Source organism: Sander lucioperca, chromosome 3, assembly GCF_008315115.2.
Source record: "Sander lucioperca isolate FBNREF2018 chromosome 3, SLUC_FBN_1.2, whole genome shotgun sequence".
NCBI classification, from domain to species: domain Eukaryota; kingdom Metazoa; phylum Chordata; class Actinopteri; order Perciformes; family Percidae; genus Sander; species Sander lucioperca.
In genome coordinates, this window is record NC_050175.1 from 6965889 (window position 1) to 6983067 (window position 17179).

General features: G+C 41.0%; 1 protein-coding gene across 1 annotated transcript in view; it reads right to left on the bottom strand.

Moving 5' to 3' along the window:
- The window catches only part of otog (otogelin), an 81529-nt gene extending 65996 nt beyond the window's left edge, over positions 1–15533 (bottom strand). The window contains exons 1-12 of the mRNA XM_035999898.1: positions 15483–15533; positions 15271–15392; positions 14320–14528; positions 12623–12753; positions 12412–12518; positions 11285–11394; positions 9927–10052; positions 9588–9696; positions 9106–9152; positions 7340–7485; positions 3793–3925; positions 1102–1279 (exon numbers count right to left, since the gene is read on the bottom strand). Coding sequence (XP_035855791.1) covers positions 1102–1279; positions 3793–3925; positions 7340–7485; positions 9106–9152; positions 9588–9696; positions 9927–10052; positions 11285–11394; positions 12412–12518; positions 12623–12753; positions 14320–14528; positions 15271–15392; positions 15483–15533 — 1469 coding nt within the window. The remainder of the gene's footprint in view (positions 1–1101; positions 1280–3792; positions 3926–7339; positions 7486–9105; positions 9153–9587; positions 9697–9926; positions 10053–11284; positions 11395–12411; positions 12519–12622; positions 12754–14319; positions 14529–15270; positions 15393–15482) is intronic.
- Between the last annotated feature and the right edge of the window lie 1646 nt (positions 15534–17179).

Consider the following 17179-nt stretch of genomic DNA (forward strand, 5'->3'; position numbering starts at 1 on the left):
CTGCGTCGTGTTTACCCTGGCACGCGTATGCCCAGTATACGAGAATGTTGATGAGATATGCGGTTTGGGCGTGTTAGTTTAAACTGAGATTATTTCTTCTACTGGAGCTAAAAACACTTGTGTGCACGGAGATCCCTTTTGGCTCAAAACTGCTTAAAAACCAAAACGTAGCAATGTAAATGTAGCCTCAGCCTCCCACCCGATTGGTCAGATGGATCCATTTCGCTTTTGGAATCAGCATAACAGAGGACAGGAGCTACGGCTGTTTGAGTTTCTGACTTACTGTTCTGTTGGTTTCGGCCACTGAATGTGTCTGAAACAACCAATAATCCATAAAATGTTTTTTTTTTAAAGATTATTTTTTGGGGCTTTTCCGCCTTTAATTTTTGACAGGATAGCTAGGTGATGAAGGGGAGAGAGAGGGGGAAGACATGCAGGAAATTGTCACAGGTCAGATTCGAACCCTGGACCTCTGTGTCGAGGCATAAACCTCTAAATATATGTGCGCCTGCTCTACCACTGAGCAACCCGGACACTAATCCATACAATTTAACTACAGTAGTTTTAAGGCCAGTAAAACCAAAACAAAATGTTAAAAACACAACAGAAGTTCCCAAAGATAAAGACAAAATATAAAGTAGAGGATTGTGCAAGTCATCATTTTAACTGCAAAGTCTTTTCTGGAGAACTGTGGGCAAAGTGAGTTCCAGTTTTCTTTCTAGTAGCATGCGACCGCTTCAGTCACCAACTGTGATGTATATCCATTTACAGCTGTTAGACAACATCCGCCCTTTATGGTCGGCCATTACGCTGCGGCACAGTGGAGCCCCTATCCCACTAACAGTAAATTCCTTGTTGAAGTGGTGTGTCCAGTTGGGCGCTCATCTGGCCCGCCTAAAAGAGCTGATCAGAGAGCAGGGCTTTTGATGCCGAGCCGCCGAGCCAGTGTGCATTACTGAGAGAGAGTGTGAGAGAGAGAGCACTTCCCCATCGCCTCCCTCCCTGCCTCTGAAACAGGAGTATGCTCTCGCTTTTTATCATCGGAGGAGGGGGTTAAGGGAGGGCGCGGGAGGGGTCAGAGGTCGGTCAGCACACACTTACAGGAAGTCATCTTGGATGTTGCCGTTGAAGGTGCCGCACAGGCCCACTGTGTCGTCCTTCCACAGCTCGTCGGCCTGCAGATAGAGGCGAAACTCTGTCCAGCTGTACTGCAGACACAGGCCGAAGGCCGTCTTCACCTGGAGGAACATGGACGACAGCTCCTGGATGTGGAAGACGTCTGTGGGAGATGTGGGAGAACAACACTTAGGCTTTCAGGTGGCAGTAGATGAGATAATAAAAGCGCGCGATGCATTCACTTCTGCACAAAACATTTGCATTTCTATTAGGACTGTCAAAATGATCGTGATAATGCTTTTAACGCACTTATTTTTTCCACGCATAATTGACACACACGCATTTTGTGATTTTAGCCTCAGGCGGCTCCGTAGTTTGGGTAATCAGGAAGCGATGCAGCAGTAACGTTGTTGATGGCTCACAGAAAAAGATAAAGATAAAGAAATGGATAAAGAAAAGGGTTGTTTGAATGGCACGTTCAGTTTCAAAGCCCTTCCAGATAGTTCTCTCCACAAGACTAAAGTTATTTGCATGTACTGTCGATGTGAATAGAGTTACCACCGGAGTACGTTGAGTCTCAAATACCACTTGAATATTAAAAACTTTTCCAGAACCCAAACTGATGTCTTTAAATTTCTTGTTTTGTGCAACCAAATGCCCAAACCCCAAACATATATATCTATCTATCTTACTAAACTTAGCACAAAAAGTAAGGAAATTTGTGTTTGATAGATTATTTCTCTGTGGTAACAATGCTTTTTGGCAATAAATCTTATACCAATATAAACAGTGTTCCCTTATAAAGGGAACACTGTTTAGTTCCCTTTCAAATGGTGCCCCATTTGTAAGGAACATGCATTTGTGGGATGAGCAGCAGTGCTGAGTATGTGGGTTGCGCCCATGAAAAATTTGCCAATGCCAAACAGCTTATTCTGCCATTGACTCGTTTGGTGTTTGGTGGATTGGATGATTGAAGTTTGAAGAAACAAGACATATTGGGAATTTAACAATTTATTCATTTCACAAACAGGAGCCTGAGTAGCGTGTGGAGGAACCATACACAGCCACAACAGCCTGGCATCTCCTCCTCATGCTGGTCACCAGCCTGGTCACACACTGCTGTGGGATGGCATCCCGTTTTTCAACCAGCATTTGTTGCAAGTCAGCCAACGTGGTTGTGTTGGTCACTCTGGCACGAACAGCACGCCCAAGCTGATCCCACAATGTTCAATGGGGTTGAGGTCAGGACTGCTGGCAGGCCATTCCATCCTCTCCACTCCCACATTCTGGAGGTAGTCTCTGATAAACCCCGCCCTGTGGGGGAAAACGAGGCTTGTCATCATTGGAGGCAATCTCAATGCAGAGAGATATAGAGATGAGATTCTGCAACCAGTGGAAATCCCATATCTCCACAGTCTCGGACCGAAATCTATCCTCCAAGTTGACAACGCTCGCCCCCACAGGGCGGGGTTTATCAGAGACTACCTCCAGAATGTGGGAGTGGAGAGGATGGAATGGCCTGCCAGCAGTCCTGACCTCAACCCCATTTAACACTTGTGGGATCAGCTTGGGCGTGCTGTTCGTGCCAGAGTGACCAACATAACCATGTTGGCTGACTTGCGACAAATGCTGGTTGAAGAATGGGATGCCATCCCACAGCAGTGTGTGACCAGGCTGGTGACCAGCATGAGGAGGAGGTGCCAGGCTGTTGTGGCTGTGTATGGTTCTTCCACACACTACTCAGGCTCCTGTTTGTGAAATGAATAAATTGTTAAATTGCCAATATGTCTTGTTTCTTCAAACTTCAATCATCCAATCCACCAAACAAGTCAATGGCAGAATAAGCTGTTTGGCATTGGCAGAGAAGATTTGGCAAATATTTCATGGGCGCAACCCACATACTCAGTGCTGCTGCTCATCCCACAAATGCATGTTCCTTACAAAGGGGCATCTTTGCCAAAAATTGTTACCACAGAGAAATAATCTACCAAAAACAAATTTCCTTACTTTTTTGTGCTAAGTTTTATGATATAAAACAAAGAAATCCTCAGTACTGTAAATGTTTGGCATTTTTGCTTGATAAGTGAAAAATGATTTGATTGGCTAATCGTTTCAGCAATAGTTTTGGATCTGCCTGGGTTTGTACTTCAAGATTTCTTTTTTTCCCCCTTTATGTCTGGAGTTTATTGTAAGCACTTTGTATTTTAATTGTACATGAGAAGGCACATGACAAGATTCTACAATAACAAAGGCTGATTAATTGATTGAATGATTGACAGGAGGAACTGTTAAATAGAGTCAGGAATGCAAAGTACTCTGTCAGAACGTGTTTGTAACAGAACATAAAGTGTTCTAAGTGTTGTTTCTATCCCTTAAGGTACCAACATATCAGATCATTCTCACACAGTTCATCACAAAACACACTGAAGGCTGTTGACTCCATCAACAGAATGCCACAGTCATGAAAACACTGGGGTGAAAAGGGAGTAATACTCAGAGGGAAGGCATTTTGTGCAACACAATGCAAGCGCTAAACCCAGTAAAGTATTGTGAAAATGTACATTCAATAACACAGCTGTCATTCAATCCGTCTCTGCCGTGACCCGCAGAGTGCTGAAAGAAGTCTGGCGCTGGATGTGAACGATGTTGGAAGGTGATAAAAGGTGAGGAAGTTACCGTCAGAATACGGCAGGGAGATGCGGTACTGTCCGGCCATGAAGACCTCCCCGACGTGACTCAGTGTAATCTCCGTTCTTGGATCCTCATCAATAACCAGGTTAACTGATTGGATGCAGGCCCCATCCAAATTCTGCAATTGAGACAAGATGGCTTGATAATGCATGCTGGCATTCTCCCAAACAACAGCAGAAATTCAGATACACAACAGGACACACAATGAGAATGAAATAATGAGAAGAGAGAGAGAGAGAGAGAGAGAGAGAGAGAGAGAGAGAGAGAGAGAGAGAGAGAGAGGAAATTAAAAGCTTTTGTACTCTTAAAACACCCACCCCAATTTTAAGTGTTTTTATTTGTTGCGGTGGAGGTAAAGTACTCAAATCCTTAAATATGTAGTCTCGCTTTGCCAGACCATCCACACGCTGCAGAGCGGGGGAGGGTCTGGATAGTCCACACAGTATTACGGGATGGGAAAAAACAAGCTCTGGTTTATTGGCATTCCTTTAAACCAATCACAATCGCCATGGGCGGCACTAAGCACCGGACGGAGCTGCTGCAAAATAGTCGTGCAAGAGAAAACTCCGATTGAACAGATAGTCTAGCTAGCTGTCTGGATTTACCCTGCAGAGATCTGAGGAGCAGTTAACCATAGTCCTCAGAAATCCACCAGAGTTTAATTCCAACAAAAAACAAAGCAGAAGAAAACAGAAATTGCCGAAAAGACATGCATCTGGCGGAATTTCCTGCGGCACGGGAGCAATCCCGGAAGTGGAACGTCGAGGATATAGACTATTAAATATGTAACAAAAAAGTAATATATATTTAAGCTGATGAAAAGTGTAAAGCCCCACTAGCGGCCCCTAGAGGCTGCAATGTGCATTACAACCCACAACACAAAACTGTGATTTTGCACTTTACTTGTGATGATTCTTAAGGTGTGTTCAGACGGAAACTGTTTGTTTATTCGCCGTTAACAGCCAATGTAGTGTACCAACTGTACAGACGTTAGCTCGCTAGCTAGCAACGGTGCAACTGTGCGAGTGTGTCTGTTTGTGTTAAAGCTATAGTGCGTAGTTTTTGTCGCCCCCATGGGGAATTCTAAGGAATGACAACAACACTGTCAGTGCTTCCACATGACGCAAGCCTTCGGTGATCGCGCACCACCCCCACCCCTCCTCCACACAGTTGCTAGTAGCGTTTATTCCATCAAATCAAGGAGGACACGCAAGCTGACTGCTGCTGTTGTCCTTTCTCAGTGGGCTGCTGCGCGTGAAAGTCGCCAGACACCATTTCTTAAATATAGCCATACTGAGAAATACAGAGAGAGTTTTGTGGAGCTGATAGGCTTAATTGGCTTTGTATCACCTCAATTGGCAATGGCTTGAATGTAACGGACATTCATTACATTAAAGGTGCAGTAGGTAAGACTTATAAAACTAACTTTCTGTCATATTTGCTGAAACTGACCCTATGTTCCAGTAGAACTACATGAAGCAGGTAATTATAAAAAATCCGGCTCCTCTGGCACCACCTGCAGCCTGTAGTGCAATTTGTAAAAATCCACAGCTCCCTGTTCAGATGCACCAATCAGGGCCAGGGCCTGCATGTCAATCACTGCTCATGCACATGCATTCATCTCCCTTGTGGGGGAGGGGCTTAGGAGACCGTTTTGGGCTTTAGCAGAAAGGGGGGAGGGACTGAGAAGTTGTCGATGTTCAAATTTTTTTGGCTAAGTCCTGGATCTTCGCAATCCTACCTACAGCACCTTTAAAATAGTCGCGCAATATAGTTTTAAGCTGACCCTCTAACTGAACACAGAATTCAGCAGAAACTCTGGTGTTATTTCCTTCCAGTCCGTTTTTTTCCCTCTCGCTTCTGTTACAATGTGACGGAAATTCATGAAGCCCTGGAATACGCACAAAGTTTTTGCTCAAGTTGAAATATTTTCAACTCACACAGGCATTGATTTGTGCCACCGCAGGCGAATTTGCGTCCACTCAAATCTTTCCATAGATCCATCCAAGTATTTGGGTGCCAGCATTACCCTTAGCCAGGCTAATAATGAAAGTCTTGAGTGGTGCAAGAGGAGAGACCACGAGGTCATTTAGAGCTATGTGTTCAATGAACTGTACCCATTAGATTTTAATATTTCTTGTGTACGTCGTGTGATGTTATACTTGCTGCAAAACCTCTCGCAGGGCGTTGTGTTGATGTGGGCATGTTGTTTCAGATATTAGTGAGACAATGAAATATGACCCAGGAAGTCTAGGTTTGAATAACAGATCCACAAGTTTGAAAGCACTGTGTAGCCATTTATAACTTTTGTAATTTATAACTATGAGACGGTCAAGCAGTCATTTTCTCTTTCGTCACAACAAAGTTCAAAAAAAGTGAAACAAGTGATCCATTAAAAAATATTGATTATAGCCAATTTAGGGTGATCTAATCCTTTTCATAACTTAGTAGTTTTAGTTGCCTAAATTTAAGCAACTTATAAAATGAGCATTTGACTCAGGAACAGTCATGTGGGGAAGTAATTTTGGAGGACAGTGACAAAGGTGTCATGAGTATGGATACAAAAACTGTTTTCCAATCCATCCAGCAGTAACAACTGACAGACATTGCCATCATTAGGCCAACCATTATGAGAGCAAAAATTTTTTTTTAAAAGTGCATGATCAATGTGTGAGTGTATTGTACATTTTACATTTAAAACTGTACTTAAGTACATCACTTCAGTAAAAGTGCGATGAGTTGCTCTGCCGCTCTGATGTTTTTAAAGTAAGGAAGCCTGCGCGTCGCTGACAGTAAGCGATCTGCCTCTATGAATCGTCTCTTTCATAAGTGGCAGAGTCTCATAGCCAAAAGGTTTTAGAACCCCCCCCCCACCCCCTCCTCCTTTTACTCTTCCCATCATTCACCTCCTGTTTTCGCATAACCTTCTCTCTGTCCAAGTCTCCCACCCCATCCAGTGCCTCTCTTCACCTCCCTCCTCACTACAAAGCCGTCCACAGCTCTGTCAGTCAGGCCAGATAAGGTAATCCTGTTCAGTTGGCTGTTAGAGGTCTCGGGCCTCGGCTCTGATGAGTGGGACATCTTATATCTCGCCTCCTCCCCTCCATCGCTCCCTGTTTGCCGAGCAGCTCAAAGGCTGCTGGGAAACTGAAGGCTTGGAGAGAGGGGAGAGGAGAAGAAGCTCTCAGTCTATTGTTGCTTTTCGTGTTCATTATCTGCCCTGGTTAGATCGACGACGCTTCCTCAAGGCTTTCATTTCTCTAAGCGCAGCAAGGCTCTTTAACAAAAATGACCTGGACTCAGCAGGGATTATTGAGCACTTAAGTTATGATATGATCTACATGACAGACAAATTGCATAAACCTGTAAGCCGAGACAGCAGAACACTCGCAGAGGCTGATTGTGGAGGTGGAGGAGTTGTGCGAGAGTTTTCCAAGATGTAGAAACGTTTGTTTCAAAAGCATAGAAAGAAAAAAAAGAAGGGTATTATTTTTGAGATAAATATAAACAATTCAGATTAAACGTAACTCACGGCTCCACAGGGGGCGTTCTGGACGGTGACTGTGAACTTCCCCGAGTTGCGACTTTTGGCGAGGACATACTGACATGTTGCAGGGAAGGTGTAGATCCGCCCGTCAAAGGATTGAAAATACATATCGCCAGTCACCGAGCACTCCCCTGTAGAGAGAGAGTGAAACATTAACATCCTTTAACATGCACTAACGGAGAGATGTCAGAGTGAGTGGACTGCAACTGCTGATCAGGCGGCCAGTTCAGTGCCTTGCTCAAGGGTACCTTGGCAGTGTCCAGGAGGTGGACTGGCACCTCTCCTGCTACCTCTCTAGCTACCAGTCCACCTCTGTATTTCGGTCGTACGGGGACATGAACCAGCGACCCTCCGATTCCCAACCCAACTCCCTACGGACTGAGCTACTGCCACCCTAATTTATTTATTCATCTGAGGAAACTTTTAAGGTAGAACCACTGTCTGGTAGTCACAGGGCAGACACCTTACTCAATGGCACTTTCCATTCCACTAATTAGAAAGCTTCATCTTTCCTTGGGCCATAACTAGGGAACTTTCTCTATTCTTGTTGCCTTAATGAGATGCCTTCTCCTTCCGTGCCTTGGTTCCTTTTTCCTTATTTGTCAGTATGAATTTTCTTTTTTCTTTTCCAAACCTAGGAAGCCTCATTCCTTTCTCTTGAAATAGGAAGCTTCGGCCTCAACCTCATCCTTCATTGACCCCTACCTCGGAAGCATGCTACAGTTTGTCCTTGCCAAGTAGGAAACTATCACTTTCATCACCTTGTTATGATGCTTTCTCTTTCCTCCTTTTTGGTTCCTATCTAGTAAAGGTCCGCCATCATAACCCTTTCTTATAAGTCCTTTTTCCTCCCAAACTAGAAGCCTTCTCCTTCCTTTCCCTTCTCCTAACTAAGAAACGTTTCCTTGCACCATATCTAGGGACTATAATCTCCCTGACTGCAAAAGTAGGAGACATTTCCTTTTCTTGTCTTTTGCTACAATGGTTCTTCCTTTCTTGTTCCCTAACTAAGATGCCATCTTACTTTTTCTTCCCAAACTTGGAAGCTTCGTTCTTCCTTTCTCTTGAACACGGAAGCTTTGGCCTTCCTTGCTCTTTTACTTCCTGATTTATTGCTCTCAAAAACTAGAAAGCCTCATCTTTCATTGCCTTGAAGCATCCTCTGACCCTGCACCATATTTCTTCTTTTTCCTTGCCCTTTGTTATGATGCTTTCTTCTTCCTTCTTTCTTGCTCCATAACTAGGGAAGATCTGCCTTCCGTACGTTTATTACGACTCTTGTTCCAATTTTTCCTTTTTTCCTCCCTAACTAAATAGGCTCTTCCTTCCTTTCTTTCTCACGAACTAGGAAGCATTTCCTTGCACCATATCTAGGGACTTTCTTCTCCTTGACTAACAAAGTAGGAAACAAAGTAGGTACTTCCTTTCTTGTTTCCTAACTGAGATGCCATCTTCCTTGCCTTGTTCCCTTACTATGATGCTTTCTTTTCCTGGTTATTTACTAGAAAGCTCTCTTTTTTCTTACACCCTTCCTTTCTTCCAACCCCAAGCTAGGAATATTCTTTCTTTCTTGCTTCCTAATTAGAGATGTCTACATAGAATATAGAAGCTTGAAGAAAAGATAACTTTTCTTTTTTTCAGCATCTTTGGGCTGCAATTAAATTATCACCTACCATCAGCATTGAATTTGAATGTGACCTGCAGCACAGTTTGTGTTTAAATTCAACCACCCACAGAGGGAAGGCACAAACCTGGGCAGCTGTAGTCGGTGCAGTTCCACACTCCACCCACGCATGTGCTGAAACAGAAAGCAGAGACATCCACAGGTGGGGAACATGAAAGCCTGAGCTAATCGGCAGGATCACTGATAGAAACTGGACACACTGAGCCCAGGTGGTCAGATCTGAGAAGATTAAAAGGACTGTATGGAGTCTGCAGGACAATAACCCGTCTTTTTTTTTTTTTTTTTTAATACATGATGATGACATGTAATGCAACATGGTCTCACATGGTCTCACATGTGTCCATCTAGGCTTCATTTATGATCCAAAGGGAGTGAAAGAAGGTTATTAGGGAAAAAGGAGATGTCAGAGGTGTCATTTAAATACTATAAAAAGCATTAAGCTGGTTCTCCTCACACACAGTTTTATGGGATAATAGAACACTAATTGAACAGGTGAATCAAAGATGTTATCCAGTTACTTCCAGACCAGAGAGGTTAAACACTGCTCACCAGTTGTTGCATTCCTCCTGCAGTGTCTGTCCAGACGGATAAAACATGCCGTGGTACTCGCAGGGACAGTCAGAGGGTGTCACACAGCCTCCGTCCTCGTAGATCAGACCTGAGGAGAGACAACAGTGGAGAAAGATAGATAAGAGACACTGAAGATTACTGCTGTTTTTGTCTCATGTCTATAAAAGATGAGTAATTGGGTGCAAAAGAAAAGTGATGAACAATTAGGAGGAAAGGTAGTTTGTGACAAGACAGAAACTGTAATAAAAGGATTTGCAGGAAATCTTTTTAGGGGAAATAGACACTATGATAGATACTACATACGGAATAAAAACTCACCATCAGGACAGTAGCATCCATCCAGGCAGGCCAGCTTGCTGTCTATGCATGTTCGCTCCAGGTTGCAGGACGCAGGGCAGCAGCTGATGCATTCCCTGTACTGCAGACCAAGGGGACACTGCTTCGCTGGTCGCAAAAATGAAACACAACAAAATATGTCAAAAACTTTCCGCTGAAAAGACTGGGGGTTCTCCATGAAGCGGACAAATCAGACAAGCAGTGGGCAGCTTTAACAGATAACTTGCAGCGTCTGGAGATAACACCACAACTTAGCCTTAAAACTTGTTTTACAGTTGAATAAAAACCTCTGTTCCACTAGCTACCTTCTTTCTGCTGCAGTTGACTTTGGCAAGTTAACGGTTCTTTAGCTAACCTTAAGTGAGCTACGACAATGCAAACATCTGATTTCTAAAATAATTTAAATGGGTTTCTACCACTGAAATACCTGAAACCATGGGATGTGATTACATTTTGACAATTTTACGCAGAATATAAATGTTAAAATGGACATTTTATTGTATTCACTGTAAAAATTTGACTCCTTTATTATTTTAACTGTTAAAAGCCCTTCTAGGGACAGGTGTTGCGAATTAGCCATGGCTATAAACACTGTGATACGGGCATCGGATTGTTCTTTATGCAATAATCTATGTTTTTTGTATCTGTCCCTATTCAAATAAACAACAAATAAATAAAATGTGTGTTTTTAATTTTAATTTTAAGGCCCATCTATAAGTTAACACTGCTGCAGTTAATCTTAGCCACAGTTAGCTAACAGTTCTTTAGCTAACATATATTAGGTATCTACACGTATCCGTATGGCGTGACCGATATAAATTATTGTAGTGGGCAGTAATTATATTTTTTACATTGAATGGACTAAAATGTAAGAATTTGGGTTATTTTCACAGTTTTATGTTATGTGCTGTGCCTTATTATAGCCTCTGTTCCACTAGCTAGCTACCTTCAACTGCTTTAGCTTATGTTTATTTAGCTAATGTAGCTAGCTACATCAGGTAGGCTAGGGCAGTTTGATCCATATACATTTTTTCAGTGGGAAAGGTGATTAAATATTGACAATTTTTATATCAAAGAGACTAAAAATGTAAGAAATTGTGTTATTTTCACCATTTAATTTGATGTAATATGCCTATACATTAGTGAGCTAGCCACTGTATTCTATTTTAATTGAGTATCCTCTACACTGGATACCGTTAGTCCAGCCAAACAATACACCAGCTGAATTCCCTGATCTGCACACCATCAACCTACGAAAAGTTCACTGCATTCACCAAAGAAAAATGCAGCTTTTACGGTCCTCTGTGGCACACAGTTTAAAACACCTGGAAAAAACGTACCACATTGAGGAATGTGCTGCCTCCAGTCGTGCAGTGGGTGGTCAGCGTGGGCACAGGCCCGGGCGTACTCGCTCAACACCTGGCATACCACATCACCGTTGGGACCCGACCTTCAACAGAGAAACAGACAGAGAAGGACTCTTTGAAAGGAGCCAAGAGAGGTGTGGCCAAAGGATCCAGGTACGCTTAACTAATCAGACTGTGTGCAGCTCAAACAAATAACTACCCACCAGCTGTGTCTCCCTCATAGTTAATAAATGAGTAAATTGTCCAACTGGGCTTTAAATTGGAAGCTGTAGTATAGCTGAAGTTTGTTGTGGCTGTATCAATCATCTGATAAGGTACATTTGTGTCCGAACACGGTAAACAGTTTTGTCTTTATCTCCAGTCTCTGTTCCACATTACTATGAGTTAACAGTAACATACTTCCATGGCTAATGTTACTCACAGAAGGAAGATCAGACCTGAACAACCAAAAGATACAACTGAGGAAACTGAGTGGGATAAATTGGTTACTAAAGTACTTCTGTAAAAAAAATTATGTTTTTGATTATACAAAACTGTAAAAATTAGACAATCCAAATAAAAGTGGCTGTGGGCTATGCTGCTCTGAGCCAATGTCCCCAGTTCTGATCACAGGGTAGTGTACATTGCTGTCTCCCATTGTGCAAAATACTGCTAGGATGCACCAAAGTCAGAAATGTTCAAATCCTGCACCTAGAGGCTTTAAAAACTAACATGGAAATTGTCGGACAAGTATATATCTCAACTGACGATAAAAATGAAATGCAGAAATAGTCAGTAAATTGAAAACGTGTGACTAAAATAACCTTGGGATTTAGACCTACAGTATGGGGCGGCCTGAGAAGTATGAGTACCATTAATACTGCTGTAATTACTGCAAGACAACTGAATGACATTTCCATTTTGGACACTCGAAATCATCACAATATCTCAAAAACAAAGAGCTTATTTCCCATGAAAATTGCTAGGGATATTTATGGTACACAGCGAAATAATAAACTTCAGGATTTTGGTGACACCCTGACATTTCATCAAGGGCCACCATCAGGACGAAATTATCTGAATCAGATCTGAATGGGCAGATCTGAATCTGGTGCACTTACATGCAGAGGTCGTTGGAGCAGCTGGCCATGTAGGACAGCGGGCTGACAAAGTCATGGCAGCTCTGAAATGGTGGATCCAGCAGCATAGCACACACCTCCTCCACTTTCTGCAGCCACAAAACACACAAAGAGTTTTTTTTAACTCAGAACATATAAGCATAAACATTTGTCTGCAGCAAGGAAGCCTACACTTTTTTATTTGATATCTCACCAGCAGGACATGAGCTTCGACTGCAGCACAGGGTGAAGAGAAGCCAGAGAGCACCATGGGACATCGGGCCTCGTGTGGCTCCGTCTCCACCCAGCTATTCCCAAACATTTCTATTTCATGAGTCAGCACGCCTGGGAAAGACAGAAATAAGGATTTTTTTTTTTTTAAAGGCCTGGTTCTGCTGAAATGAAGTGAGGAGATCACAATTAAATTGCGTATACTTTTCATCACAGCTGACTACTGTGAACATTTGCTTGTAAAGACTTAAGTGATGCATTTATCTGACAGCTTTAGATATTTGACATACAAAACATATGTGAATTTATAAAATATGACAACAATGCATCATGTTTTAGATGTAAAATATATTAAACTACCAAACAGTATATAAAATATTTCAGATCAGCTCCACCTTGACCGAAATACAACAGTAAAATTTTAATTACACATGAATGCATCAGTAATATTAACACAATGTAATAGAGATTTGGGAACCAAATTCTACTTCACAGAATCAATGTTTCCTTATTGTCTGTGTCCTGCTTTTGATTTGCCCATAACTGTAATGGATAATCTTGCCACATCGAAGGTAGTCAATATCATAATCATAATATCGTAATGAGTATAAAGCTTATGCTTTTTAAAATGATGAACAGTTAAGTATATATCATTTGTTTTGACAGAGCTAAAACAAAGCCACATGGTCCTATTGTTCTGCTTCCTGTTTGATTCCAAATATTATACATTTATTTCTGTCATCGTCGCAAGGGCTTAACTATAGGGTTCAACATTGGGGGGGTTGAGATTGTCTATTAAATAAAGCGACGAAAAACTAAAAAAAAAACTCGAAATAAATCTCGAAAAACCAACAAAAGCCTTGAAATAATTATCGAAAAAAGCGACAAATGTCGTAAAATGCAGCAAAAATGTCGAAAAAAAATCAAAAAAGGCAACAAAAACGTCAATTAAAAAAAAATTAAAAACTCGAAAAAGGTGACAATAAGTCTGAAAAAAGCAACGAAAATGTGGAAAAAGCGGCAAAAATGTCGGAAAATGCAACAAAAACATTAAAAAGCAACAAAAACATTGAAAAAAGCTCAGTTTTGATTATTGGGGGGGGGGGGACGTAAAGGGGGTAAAAAACACAGCAGAGCCCGTCTTTTCAGGACTAATTTACTCAAGTCGGTAAAGTAGCCTCTAATGAGCAGATGTCTTATAGAAGTACTGACAGGTGGGACAAATACATGGAAAAATCGGGAAAAATATATGGTATATCTTTTTTATAATCCCTGCTTGTATTGGTAGCAAATTGGCCTTATATGTTACTTGGAAAATCTGGCATACTATAACAAAAGACTTGTTGGCCCATTTTGGCATTCTTTTTCATTGATTTAATTTACTGTATTTATCATCTTTCATTTCGTTTTTTCTTCTTTTTTTTGTAAAGAGTCGCTTGATGTTTTTGTCAGTACTGTGTTAAAAAAAACTTTGAAAACTGTCGCAGGGGACATTTTTATACTTTAAATACTATAAGTACATTTTTCTGCTTATACTTATACATTAAATGTACTTAAGTAAAAGATCTGAATACTTTTTCCAACACCGGATATTGAAATGCTGTAATGAACTAAATTTAGCCCAGTTATCACCCTGACATCTAGACTGCAAATAACTGCTTACAGACAAAATGATTGTACCATAACTGGTCTTCAGGTCGTCCTGGACGTCTGCGTTGAAGTTTCCACACAGGCCACAGGTTCGGCCCACAAACTCGGGGCTGAGTTTGATGTAGACAGAGCCGCTGTGTCCCTCCCAGGCCAGCGTGAAGCCGTGCTGCTGTGTCACCAGAACATACTGAGATATCTGCTCCAGCTGCAGGTCGTGGATGTGATTAGGCAGCTGCAAACTAAACACAGAGACAGGGAATACACCACAAATTCAGACACAGTCCTCCCTTCTATATGACGCTCACACTGACTGATATACGGCGCTAATCTTTCTACAGATTTATACAAATAAAATATAAAATTTAAATATACAAATACACTTTTATAACACATTTCATTCATGTCAAATAAAGCATATAAGGAGCAAGCAGCCTTAAATAAAATATAATGAAATAAATAATAAATCCCGATATTAGTCCATGGGCCAGACCAGATATCAGTACCATCGGAGTGGGCAAACTTTACCAATATGAAATAGTTTATAGGGTCAATCTGAGTAAATTAATATATGATAGACTTTCCACAGGAGCAGCTTTTCATATTTTTTGGACATTTTGTTATTTTCCCCTATTAGCACCTTTGCATAATTTCCAAAAACCACACAAACTGCCAATATCATATTAAAAGTGATGCAATCTTAAACCTAAGGCAACTAAGATACCTATAAAGGTTGTTTGTTCATCATATCAAAATATAGCCTAGGGATGTATAGCAATTTAAAAATCACAACTAGAATTTGCCCACCCAGATGGTACTGATACGTTAAGTTAAGTTTGGGTCTTGGCCCATGGAATATATATATATATATATATATAAGTATGTATATAAGGAATTCCTAAAACAGAGAAAGCGGAAATAGACACATAAATATGTATTTGGTATATGAAGATGTTCAGTTGTGTCTTGTGCTACACTGCTGACCTTTGGCCCTTGAACGTCACGTTGGTGGCGTGCAGCCGAACCTCCCCGTCCCACGGGAGGAAGAGGCTGACAGATCGTTGGCAGGTGTAAGGGGCAGAGCTGCAGCCCGGGTCATTGTGGACCTGCAAACAGCAAGATGCAACGTGGAAATAATATAATAATAATAATGTGCATTTCACATTTTAAGAGTTAATGCAGATTCATTTCTGTACATCATGAAGATTAACTTGCAAAGACTTGATTCTTGGAGAAGTAATATCCATCATAGTAAGTGACATATGCATGCAGCCTCCTCCACATTGAAGCCACTTGATGCAGTTTATCACTCTGCCCTAAGATTTATATCTGTTGATGGATTTAGTACCCACCACTGTCTCCAAAATGTAGGCTAGACCTCCTTGGCACTGCATTCTATTTATCTACAAAGCCTTGCTTAAAAAATTGCCTGTATATTTAACTAGCTTGCTGAATTTTAAATTGTATCACTATGGCACTCGCACTAGTGACTCCTTGGTCGTAAATATTCCATTTGTTAGGACAGAATTAGGCAAATCTGCATTTGAATATTATGCCCCATATAAATGGAATAGCCTGCAGTTTCTAATCAAATTGAACAGCCTAATTCCATTTAATCACTTTAAATGTCTTCTTTATGAAGCCATGTTTACTGAATGCACATGTGCATTTTGAGTTTAACATTCTGTAACTGTTTTATGTGTGTACTGTGTATTGCAACTGTCTAGTGTATATTAATTGCTATGTTCAGTGGTCTTGTTCGGTGGTATGTGTTGTAATTTTGTATGGCATGTAATCAGGGCGTCATTGGAAATGAGAGCTTGCTCTCAATTGACCTTCCCTGAATAAATAAAGGTGATATATATATATATATATATATATATATATATATATATATATATATATATATATATACATACATATATTTTACCGGTCAAAAGTTTGGGGTCACTTAGAAATTTCCATTCCACTCCATTACAGACAGAATACCAGCTGATCTGAGTGGGTGGCTGATCTTTAATGCAATATCTACATTGCCCATTATCAGCAACCATTCATCCAATGTTCCAAAGGCACATTCTGTTTACTAATCTGATATCATTTTAAAAGGCTAACTGAGAAAACATTGGAGAACAATTTTGCAATTATGTAAGCACATAATGTAATCTAAAAACTGCTGCCCTGGTTAAAAAAAACAATGCAACTGATCTGAGATCTGACAGTAGGCGGCTCAACAGCAACTTTTTCTATGTGCAAGAAAACATTCACTTCGCGGTCAGAGAATTGGTCCGATCGATCGTTATGGATACTGATTGTTCTTCAGTTTTGGAGTTAAAGAGAGTTATGTTGACGGAGAGTTTTATTTTGATCATGCCATGTCTGTGAAGACTTTCTTTGGACTTCAAATAGACCAGCAGATAATAGACCATTTACAGTAGAGCACAAATGAAGAAACAATGAACAATTTAAGCCCCAGCTCTAAAAGACTGGTTCAAACGCTGAAACTTGACCCTGAAAGTAACACGCATTCTTGAGCAAAGTGTGGGTTTGTCAAAGAAAATGTCATCTCCTTCTAACATGTTCTTGTTGTTGGATTTGCAGCAATGCAGCTACAGTATATATTCTTTTTGTTGATGAGATGCTGCTTATCATAAATACCGGTATTAATATACAATCAATAATCATAATGTGTTTGGATCTTTTCGTGTTCCCTGTTCAGTTTGGTTTTCCCATACACAGATATACTGTATCTGCTGCCTTTTCAGGGGAACAAAGTCCCAGTCTGTTGCAGATGCATTCAAGGCATAGTGGATAATTGCAGTATTTAATGGTAATTGACTCTAATAACCAGATAGCTTTCACTAGTCTTCAGAGCAAATCTTCTCCTCAGGCT